General features: G+C 41.6%; 1 protein-coding gene across 8 annotated transcripts in view; it reads right to left on the minus strand.

Annotated features, from left to right (window-relative positions):
* Nucleotides 1–359: 359 nt before the first annotated feature.
* Nucleotides 360–12,277, minus strand: part of ARFGAP1 (ARF GTPase activating protein 1) — a 545,635-nt gene continuing 533,717 nt past the window's right edge. For all 8 annotated transcript variants that reach the window (XM_085619704.1, XM_085619708.1, XM_085619707.1 and 5 more), the window contains one exon: nucleotides 360–8,730. In XM_085619704.1, coding sequence (XP_085475830.1) covers nucleotides 8,373–8,730 — 358 coding nt within the window. In that variant the 3' untranslated portion in view covers nucleotides 360–8,372. The remainder of the gene's footprint in view (nucleotides 8,731–12,277) is intronic.

Consider the following 12,277-nt stretch of genomic DNA (forward strand, 5'->3'; position numbering starts at 1 on the left):
TCTTTAAGGTTAGAAGTCTCAAGCAACTGTGCAATGGCTCAAAAGGTTAACAACTATAGAAAAACCAAGCAGAGCTTGACATGTTTTACTTACAAAATGTTTTAGTTTAAAGTGCATTGAAAACTATTAAAAAGATCAAAGTATGAACCTTCAACTTAGTTCAAACAGCAGCTTCTTTCTAAAGCTCTACAGAGTACCCTCATGAACCTTTCATTGCAAGTCATCGTTCTATTACAATATCACAAAATATAATAGGTCCCCAGAAAGAGTTGTCTCGAGTCATAGCAGGGGCTAACCGGAAGATCATTAGAAAACAAAACTGATTGGTGAACTGCTCTAAACAAAAGACACTATGAAAGTTAACAGGACAATTCACATATTTAATTTATCATACGCCTCCCCTTATGATGTAGTCTTGGTGAGAACAACAGGAAATAGGATTTGTGCACTGCTCACCATATATTGCACAAAAATATTACATTATTAATGCAAACACATTATATCTATGGAATGTTACAATGTTTGACTGTCCAAAACAAATATGTAATTAAACTGAAATGCATTAACATCATTGATAAAATCCAGATTTACAAACACACAGGCAAGCATTTCAGTTCTCAAGGAGACATAACTGGCTTCGTTGCTGGAGCTTTAATAATCCCTGGACATTCACAAGTTTTTAATACAGATAAGCAGCTTCACAAAATGGTTCAGGGCTTATTGAGCCTTTTGCATGGTAACACAGAGTGAATGCCCTGTAGTGGGGTCTGGAGCTGGATTGAGAACTGGAAAAAAAAAACACTGCTGACACAGAACCAACAATTTAACCTGCTTCTGAAAAGTGACTTGCCAGTCAAACATCCAATGTCCACGAGCATCAGAAACAGCACCACAACAGCCTGCTGCATTCCAATGGAGAACAAGTAGTGAATGTTTCCGGATGATATACAGTGAGCAGGAAGGAAAGTATTTCTCTAATGAAGCTGCAACCAACAGTACACCACCAGTATTGCAGCGGTCATGGTGCACATAATGGAGAAGATAAGAGGTCATGAATAAGTACACTGGCATTTTAAAAATAATTCCTTCCATTCAGTTTAGCCGAAAAGTCAAATGTGATGTTGATTCTGGTCAGAGGATGAAACTGCAACTCTAAGAATTGGAGTTTGGACCAATGCCAGATATCTGTGACCAAACAGATGAAACTTCCCTTGCACCTAAGGAAAAAGTTACAGCACAGACATTATTAGCTCCATTCACAAAGATAAGTTAACACCACAGGGCACAAAGATGGTTATGAAATGATAATGATGGCACTGCAGCGCATTACACAGCAGAAGGTAGGAGAAAAGTAAAGTGCATCCACAAACAAGAGATGCGATTTCACACTGAAAACCAAAAAAGGGTCACAAGGCCAAAAATAAATAAGGCCTGTACACATGGGGTGGGAAGCCTCAAACTAAACTGAATATACTAAAAAGTCAGAACATTAAAAATACCCAGCTGCGTACACTGAACAAAAGAGTTTAAGCATTAAGGGGTAGTAGTGGGCTTCTGTCACAATACTCAAACAGCAGCTTTACAAAAATGTTCTGCAAATTCACAAAAATACAACAGAACTACTCTTGTTTACATAGATTGAAGACCTATATTGATACATTAGGTCAACTATTGGCGTCTGCAGCTTTGATGGAACAATTTCTCACTCTACTTGCCGTGGATGATAGATCAGTATACCAGGTGCTAAAATACACTTGAAAGGTTGCATTCATATACAATATATTAGTGTGTGATGGCAGAGGATGTTTGTCAAACTGCTCTGACAGTATGTTGCTTGGTGTCTTCTACCTATGAATATACCCAAGGCACAACACAAAGAGGAGAATCATGTTGGAAATCTAAAGTTATTATGGGTGGGGCATTTGAGGAACAATGCCATCATAGCGGTTTTGCATGCTTATAGCCTTTATCAATACACATTTTGCCAATTTCTTAAAAATGTTACCACTGATCTAAGAACACGCCCCAATCCAGATGAATGATTTTATAGATGACCATGAGAAAGCATTAATGTGCAAGAATTGCCTTGCTTGGTTCACACCAGCTTTTTACTAGCAGCCAACAACTTGCTTGATTAGATCTTGCTTTCTCTAGAACATAATTCGCAAGTGATCCCCCCAGTAACACAATTGTGTTTCCAATTAAAGGGGAGCACAAAATAAATTTTATTTTAGCTAGGACCTTCCTTCTCTGGATCATGCTTCACCTGAAGCCCCTTTAATCCGGGGAAGTGATGTAAACTTGCTGAAAATCTGAATGTCACCATGTTGTTAAAGCGGATGCTTGGTTTCAGGAGGCGGAAAATTTGGGTATGATGTATTAAGTGCCATTTCAGCATGCACTCTCACACTAATTGTCCATCTCACTGAAAGCAGAGGTCAGGCATTCCAAAATTGAACAACCCAAGTTTGTTGATGAGAATATTTTAATTGGCTTGGCCTCATCTCTGGAGCAGCAGACTGACCCTAGTGAAGATGGAAGTAACAAGGGATCTCTAACCCAGAAATTGAGAGCGGGCCTGGGTTCCTCCCATGAGGCTATGACCGACACTGCTCAGCACAGGGTAGAACGTCTCTTTTGGGATTCCGCTTTTTAGCACCACTGAAGCTGTGTGAACAATGCTGGAAGAAAGCAAGAGTGGAGGTTGAAGGGGCAACTGTTACTGTTTTACTTGGTCTACTAAATAGGGTGACAGAGAGTAAATGCCGGGGAAAGCAGCAACATTTGACTGATAAGGACTTGCTCAAAGGTAAAGACACAACTAAAGCTTTAGCCAATAATTGCACTTCTGTACATTATAAATAGAATCTTCATGGCAATTTCATAGCTACAAATTGAGCAGCATTTTAACAGTGTGTTCCTCATAGTCCCGGGATGTTACATGCCTTTCACCTGTACAAACAAACTTGCTATAAACATAATACACCGATAAATTGGGTATGCCGAATTGTCAGAGATCAACGGTTGGTTGGGAATGTCACACGTTGTGTTGTAAATGAAAGGGTTACCCTCAGACGATTTTAAAGCAACGCATTCCTGAATCAGTTTGATTCCACCAATTGAAAGCGACCAGTCTCAATGAAATGATACATTACAAGCAGAGTAGAAGATAGCAATACACCTGCCAAGTTATGGTGATTTCCTTCCTGCACTTTGCTCTGCTCATACTACAAGAAATTGACAAGTTAGTTTAACCTCTGTGGTACATGAGCCATGAAGGCATGCTTTTTGAACATGCATAGGACCAAGAGGGGGAAGGAAGCTTGAAAGTAGTAGTTCACACACCAGTGTAAAAATGCAATGGAAGTGTTGGGCTTACGAAAATAAACCACAACAATCGATGCTATTAAAACTGTTTTCACTGCATGACTTAATTTTTTTAAAAAACTTTTAAAATCGACCACAGAATAACTCGAGCCCATATTCTAAAACACCTAGGTATTACCACTAGGTTCCTGAACCAGAAGTGCCAACATAAGAGGGTAATACAGGAGAAAGCCTCTTTTTGCTCCAGGTTAGTTCTGGGTTCCCTCTTTCTTTGTCAGGGGAGTCTGAGGCTCAATGTAGAAGAAACAGAAAAAGCTCAGTTGAATTTCGAAAAGGCCAAGTCATCTGCACCACATTTTGTTTACCACCTCACCATGCTTGTTAGACAGTTGTTGATCACAGACATCAAGTACAGAGAACATCTGTGATGTAAAATGTGGCATTACACACAGGCAAAGACTAATAGAAAACTGTATCATGTAATGCAAGTTAATGGGTAGCAACCCTTGGACAACTGATTTGCAGGAGGGTTACACATTTTATCCCACAGTACTACAAGTATCAGTTCAAGCACTGGAGTTTAGTATTTCCAAGAGTTGGTACAAAACCAGCAGTTACCTTCACTCTCTTAATTTGTCCAGTCCTCTTCGTTCATCTTTATCCGAGCATACCCACAAATACCTTAAATACTTCCACATGTATTAAACTGTGATCTCCAACCAACGAGGGATCTCTATTAACAGAGGAAGGTGACAAACTAAAGATGGTGAATGTATTGCTCATAAACTGACGATACTTGGGAAAAGCACAGGCCTGCAGTATGCATGTGGATCGATGTTGCTTTTAATTCTAGAGGCGAAAGGTAAACAGGCAGGAACTATATAAAACTTACCTTGGGAAAAGAGCTATAAATTACCAGAGCGTATAGCCAGAATATTAACTCGCCAAATATTCTTTGTCCCGTCCCTTATGGTTGGAGCTTTGTACAGTAAACATCCGGAGTCTTAAATTTAAAGCCACTTTTCCTTCCAAGAGCAAAAGTGTGACATTCTACCCAGGTTTCAAGAAGGGTACTTCAAGCCGAACACAGAAAAATAAGGTTTCGCTTCAAATCAGAACGATCAAAGGCACTCTGAAAATAAAGAGAATTACAGCACTTCAGCAAGAAGTGACGCCTTGAAGCAACTCACTACTCGCTACTGTGCAGCATCAAAGCAATGCACAACAAAGCTTAGAATGCATTTAGGACACATTCTTATTGATTGGGCACTTCGCTCCTGACTGTACATTAACCTAATTGCTTGGCTCCTCGGTTGCTTTCTACCTTTAAGGTGAAAAATTAAACTCTATACATGCATTCAACTGATGACACTTTCTTGCAGACTAAATGATAATCTATGCGGGGGGGGATGGGGGGGGGACTCGGAGGGGGAAACCAATGGCACAGACACAGATTGAATGGAGTTAAAATGAGTAACTATTTTAGTAAAAAATAACAGGACTAATATCAAAGATCACCATGCAAGGCGAAAGACATTACATACAATGACTTTCTGGGAATTCCGTGCAAGTGTGGCCACAAATAGGAAAACAACAGTTCTTAAACCTAGAAATGTCTGTCAGGGGTTGCATGAGCAAATTTGATCTTCCTCTCAGCTTGGGCCATTTTAATATGGAACATCCTCTCAATGGCTTTTGTAGTATCCTTCTACTAGAAAATGGTGCCAGACAGACTACTGCGAACATCAAGACCCCACTCCAACAGTGTTAAAAAATTTAATCTGCCTATGTGCAGATGCTACTGAGAACCAACACGAACTTAAAGCTTTGCCCAGTTGGTCTGCCTTATGGAAGGCTTGACAGTCGCCAACATCACAGTACATCATCCCATAGGTACTTACGTTTCAGTGGTTCACAAGGCAGGGACTGAAACTGATGGTCTGGCAAAAATGAGAAATCAAATTGAGCACACAAGACATCCAAACCTCAACTTTGAAACATTGGGGGAGCTGGGTTTAGATATTGAGACCAGAGTATTAAGGTGGTGTTGCAATGGCACTGGCGTAGAAGAAAGGTTTAGAGAAACCCAACATGGTCTTGGATTACTCTCGAATCCAAGACCAAGTCCTACCCTTGAGTAGAACAGTCGAGACAGACATTTCCTTAATCAGGCTAAAAGTATCCTCAGGGGAAAAAAGGCTTCACATTTCACCCCAAACAGTGTAGCAGTTTCTTGGTCAGATGATCACTTTCATGTTTTGTTACTACAGAGATTCCCTTCACCCATGTTCATAACATCCCTTTAGTTAATGGGTCAAAGTTTGATCTTCCAACCAGGGATGACAGATTTTTGCAACAAAGAAGATACAGCCATCGTTGTATGTTTAGAGACGTCTCTGAAACACCTTTCTCTGAGACATGACTAAGCTAACGCTGAATATTGTTGCAAAATGCACCAACAAGATGTACGATGCCATCATTCCTTTATTCGAGATGGTACGTGCAAGCAGTGCTTTTTCAGAGTGATAATATTCAATTTGATGCAGATGGAGGAAGCATTTCCTATGGAAAGTAAAATCGACGATTCTATTAAGGTTCATTCACATTTGCTCTGAGACCTCAGTAGGTAAACAAATTCCCAAAACAAACATGAACATGATTCTTGAACCTTTATGATCAACTGATCAAGACGTACAAAAGCTGTACACTCATTGCTCCAAGATGCACCGTTATAACTACAGTACCATTTATCAACACTTATGCAGCTAAACTGAGAAAAGAAGAATACCAAAATTGGAATGCAAGAATAAGCAACCTACTGTGAATAGGTTTTGTGAAAATGCAGAAATAAGCATCCTTCTAGCTCAGAGCATACAATCAGCACTTCTTAAAGTGTAACACTGACAATAAATGTCCATCTTTAGATTTTCCATGTAGTTATGTTTTCCTAGAAAATGAGTAAACTCCATTGACAAATCGCACGCACACCTACGCAAAAATGTCGACATGGCCTGCTCGTGTAACAAACACTTGAATACACTGCTCACAACCATTTGGTAATGTGAAAATTAAGAGCTTGTCTATGGTCTACCTTTTCCAGCAACCACCATGGACTGTAAGAGACCTTCACTTGTGTTTTTAAGAAATGAACCTGCCCTCACGAAGGAATGACAAATTACAACTTTATTTACACAATATGTACGCTAACACCAGATCTCCTAGAGACCCGGATGAGTTAGCGGAAGTCTGACGGGACCCCCTAGGCAGGCTAGCTGCTGATATCTGGAGATATCAGTCTTTAATCATGGGCACACATTTCTGTTACACGGAATTCAAATCTGAATCCTACTCAACAAATATTCAAAAGACTTTTACAATGTTAATCTTGGTGGGAATCCTTCAGGTCTGGACACCATTATACTCAGTGAGGAAACATGCCACAGCTAAGGTGGATTTTCTCAAAACGACCCTCTCCAATACACAGGGAAATATTTAGGGCTGGAGCAGTGACCCCATCATGGTCATTCCTCGCCTTCCTCTGTATAGATAACAAAAAAGCCAGTGCCTATGGATCGGAGGGTGAGCCTGAATCCCACTACATGCAGCCAGACTTCGGTGGAACATAGTTGCCATAGCTTGGAGTTAGACTGTTGAGAAATCAGTGTCCACTGCAGTTCTCTTTTTTGTTTACTTCAACACATTCCGTAGCTCTTTCTCTCTTGTCTTTACTCCAGGCATCCCCAATCGACCTTCAGGCAGTGCACACAATACTCCAAATCATGGTCTTTTCAGACAGCAGACAAAAGAAACAGTTACCAGTGGTGGAGAGCTAACCCTGACAGGATTCACCTTTTACAGTGAACAATTATGTGAAATTTTAAATTTTGCTTGCATGGAGGAGACTCTGGAAAGCAAATGGTTGAATTGTGCTTTGAAAAATGAAGCCTGAAACGAAAAACGTCCATCCGAACCTGGTACAAGGAGCACAAATAATTTAGAAAAGGTATGAAAGGATCAAGGACGGATGAAGCTATGACTGACTTGTACTAATGTTTCAAATATATAGATTGTTTTGGTAGATGGAAAGCATCTTCTAAGAAGAGTTTGAGAAAGGGATTCAGTCAGTGAAGTCACTTCAATTCACTTTGCACAAAAGGTAGAGAACATGAAAAAATACTGCACAGAATATTAATGTAGGCTCAATGATTTACGAGATCTACAATGCCTGTGGAAAATCTGAGACAAGTGTAAGTTTTAGGGTTTTACAAGAATATTCTCAACACTTTAGAGATACATAAACATCATGATTTTTTAAATACCGGTATACATTTGATAAATACTGAAAAGGGACACTTGAGAAGAATTTCACTTTGAATTATTAAAAGCAAGTATTGTAAATGAATAACAAATTAGAGTTAGCATAGCGAAAACTTACAAAGCAGAGGCAAGGGTCTCCTCATTCATACACTGTTGCCAGCTGGCAATCGATTATGGCTTTCGACTAGTAACCCAAGACTGATTGGGGCACAAAAGTGTTGGATATAAGTTACATTATCAGTGTCGTAGACACTGTCTTTTTTAAATGAATAAGAGCACTCTGGGCTCCTACAGCATAAGCAGAATGGGGAAATGGCCTCTTTCAACACGTGGAATCAACAAACTCCAGGATTTATTAGACCCCCCCCCATCCTAAATTGCATTTAAAATATTTTTTCAATCATGAGGAGAGATTGACTAAAACAAAAATATATAGATATCACCTACAGAAGAATACAAAAAAAGAAACATAGGAACATAGGGAGAGCAGCTGGTCTTCTCCAGTTATGGCAGGGCCACAACAGAGACAAAACATCAAACATTTCCTTTGGAGTGGGAATCTCCATGGGTAAGCAATGACAAATGTAAAGCAAACCCACAAGGGTAGCAGCTTGGAAAACATAACAGGAGGTGGGATCAGGCAGAAGAAAACTTCAAGAGCAGAGTACATGGTCTGACCCAGCTCAGATAGGCCAGTGCAGACCATCTGCTCCTCAGCAGTGGTTGTGCTACCAGTTTGAATTTTCCCACCCATCATCAGCCACTGGTGCTTTTGCAGGCTTATCAGGAGAATTTTTTTTGTTCTTGGCATCAGTGCCTGCACTCTCCCAGTTACTCTCCCAGTTGTCCCAACTGTCACTATTGCTATTCTGATTATTGGAGGGTGGCTCAGGACCCCAGATGTCCCAGCTGTCAGAGCTCTTCTTCTCAGTAGAATTGTCAGCGTAAGTCCAACTATCACTGCTTGGCGACTGGTGGGCCTTGGCTGCATCGGGGCTACCAAAGGTTTCCCAAAATGTTTTGCCAGACGTGCTGTTCTGGTACCCATCCTCACCACTGTTTTGGTATCCATCGGTCATTGGGGGCCTAGTGAGATGGAGAAAGTGTTTGATCAGTAACTTATATTGATATACCAGATTTACTGGAGAGAATGTACAAAACTGCAAAAAAGGAGTTAAACAAATTTTATCCACTGAAACGTATCACACTGCTGTAAGATGCGACAAACCTGGAATGAGAATTTCCTCAGAGGCATTATGACCCTTAAGTTTATTACAGTACTTTTAATAGAGTTAACAGACTAGAGTTTAAAAACAGATTTCAGTCTCGCAATAAACGTGCGTATAGTTGCATACTGGCAAATGGATACTTTTAACAGCCAATGGTGTAAGCTTAACCTTTAGCAGCCAGGAAAGTTATACATTTCTGAAACATAGATACAATTCTGAATTCAGCAAGGGGTCATTTGTGTAGATCCTTCAAGGTTTGTCTATAGAAACTAACAGTTGAAATAAAAAAATATTGAAATTGAGTTGGAAAAAAACTGTTATTTGTGCCTACATGTACACCTGTAACTTCTTCTAACTATGGCAGATTTTTTAAAGCAATATACCGCGAGACCCTTCTGGTTGCGAGGATATATAGGACTTGTAGGTTTACCAAGAACCTAAGGTACCCAGAGCCATACACCTTGCAATAGTTTTTCGTTGTCTACCGGGCATACAGAAATTCATTTGGTAAAATATAAAGAGTGAAAAATAGGCACCAAGGAAATCTATGTATTTCCGAAATAGGAACAAGATATGGATTTTAGAAGCAATTGTTATTTGCACATCTCCGAATTTGTGGGTAGACATACTGGCATGTGAATTAGAGGGCATTTTGTACCCACTGTCTTACATTTGGAAGGCAGAAATGCATAGAAAGACAACTGGCAATAACACTTGTTCTACTATTCTATGTTCCCCTAGGTCTCCCGATAAAAATAGTACTCCACTTGGGTGAGAAGGCCGAGTGCATGCGACAGGAAACGGCCCAATACCAAACATGGACTCATTACGTTTTTCCATAGAAAATGGACCCTTTTTTTGCCAAGTACCTAGCTGTGGATTTTGGGCCCTAGCTCAGCCGCCCCCTAGAGAAACCTAGCAAACCAGCACATGTTTGAAATCTAGACAGCCAGGGGATTCCAGCATGTGGTAACTTGTATGCCTCTCACAAGGTTCTGTTACCCAGAATTCCTTGCAAACCTCAAACTTTGTAAGAAAAAACAACAAAAAACCCACATTTTCCTCACATTTCAGTGATGTAAAGTTCTGGAATCTGCGGGAAGCCGCAAACTTCCACCCACCCAGCATTCGCCCGTCTGCTGATAAAAATGGTACATCACTTGTGTGGGTAGGCCTAGTGCCTGCAACAGGAAATGGGCCAAAACCTATTGTGGAGACATCAAAATACTTCTTTACTAAACAACTTGCTTTTGCAAAGGTGTCGCCTGCCCTTTTGGTTCTGGGCTCGACTGCTATCTAGGGAAACATAGCAAATCCAGACATTACTGAAAACTAGACACCCGGGGGAGTCCAGGGAGGTCTAGATTGCGTGGCTTCCACAATGTTTCCTTACCCAGAATCCCCTGAAAACCTCAAATTTAGCATAAATCAGATTTTCCTCACATTTGTGTATGGGAAAGTTGTGGGATCACCAGGCGACGCTAATTTCCTACCACCCGGCATTCCCCCAGATCTCTCGTTAAAAATTGTACCTCACTTGCGTGGGTGGGCTAAGTACCTGCGACAGAGAAGAGCCCAAAACGTATTGTGGAGACATCAAAAGTTTGTTTCACAAAACAATCGGGTTTTGCAAGGCGGGCACCTGCGTTGTTGGTCCCGGGCTAAGCAGCCATCTAGGGAAACCTACCAAACCTAGACATTTCTCATAATTGGACACCCTGGGGAGTCCAGTGAGGTGTGACTTGTGTGGATCCCCCTATGTTTTCCTACCCATAATCCTCTGCAAACCTCATCCCAGGTGCCTAGTGGGATGGGACAGATCAGGGGCTATTGCCCCATCAGCACTTCAGGGGGCAGAAAGACTGGAAATATGTGGGAGGTGTGGGAGCATTTGTAGTGCCCATTTAGGGCAGCCTCCACCCGTAAGACTGAACTTGCCCAAATTAATATGGGGGAGCAAATGCCCTTGCAGAAGGGGCGGCTCCCCCTCACTGATGTCTAGTGGTGGATCACCTTCCTGCGGCAATCCCAAAGCAGAGATCCACTAGGGATTAGTACCATTGGAAAGGGAAGATTTCCAGCGATACCTCTCCTGTGTGTTTCGGTGCTCCTGGGGCTCAGATAGCCCCACGAGCACCCAAACAGTGAAACTGAATTGAGGAGATTGGCTCGTTTCAGTTTTAATGTAATGACATCAGCGGGCCATGCGCGCGATCAGCATTACATTGGAGAAAAAAAAAAAACCTCCAGAGGCAAAAAAAAGGAGATCCCTCTGCTGTTTACAGCAGAGGGATTAGGCGGTGGTGTACTGAGGACGTAACAGTTACGTCCTTGGCACACCAGCCCCACAGCTGAAGACATAACCGTTACGTCCCTCAGCACTCAAGGGATTAACAAACATCTAAATCGGAGCTTCAACAGACACTGAAGGACTGGCAGGTTTGACACCGCCAGAAACGCCCAGTGAATCTCAAAAGAATGAAGGAGAACTTCTACAACAAATAAATCTTTGTAATAGGTCAACATGGGGATTGCCTTGAAATATCTTTGGAATGTATTTTCCCCATTGGTAGCAGATCGAGATTAGGAGTTTGGGGTCTCTGAACACACAATTTAAAAATACATCTTTTGGTGAAGTTGGTTTTTAAATTGCTGTTTGAAAATGCCACTTTTATAAAGCAGGAATTTTCTTGCTTATTTATTCTGTGCTTCTGCCTGTCTGTATAACTCATGTCTGGGTGAGGATGGCAGTTGGGCTCTTGTGCATACACTCTAGACAGTCACACAAAGAGAGCTGAGGTGTGCTTTGCATATACTGATGCGCCATCACCAGACTGATGGACCTTCATGAGCTAGAGTGGCGGGAGGAGTTGTAACTGACACCTGAATAGGGCTGTGCCTGTCCTCACACAAAGCTGTCTCCACCCCCCTGTGGTGTGTCTGGAGCTAGGTCAGGGAAAGGCTGGGTCTTGTGCACTAGAGAGTCTTTCCTTTGAAGTTTGCCTACTTTAAAGGCAGAAAGGGATACAAGTATTGGATCTCGGACGCTCTCAAATCAGAAAACATCATCCCAGGCAGAAGATACTGGATGCTGAAGGAGGGACTTGCACTCTGCCTGTTGCTTTGCTGTGCAGGCCTGCTACTTGTTGCTTCTGTCCTGGGTTTAAAAGGACTGGACTTTGCTTTCTACATCCTGCTTCCAAGGTTCTCCAAGGGCTTATGTGTGCTTGCCTCCTGTTAAGAAGGCTCAGGGCCATCAAAGACTTCACCTACCAGTGCTTAGGCTCTTCTACGGAGAGCCATGACTTACCAAGTGCTGCCAAATCCAGTTCTTGGTCCCTTGTAAGTAGAATCCGGTGATGTAAGAAGAAAATCCACATATCGACTCTAAGCAGCAGTTTTTC

This window comes from Triturus cristatus, chromosome 7, assembly GCF_964204655.1.
Source record: "Triturus cristatus chromosome 7, aTriCri1.1, whole genome shotgun sequence".
Lineage (NCBI taxonomy): Eukaryota > Metazoa > Chordata > Amphibia > Caudata > Salamandridae > Triturus > Triturus cristatus.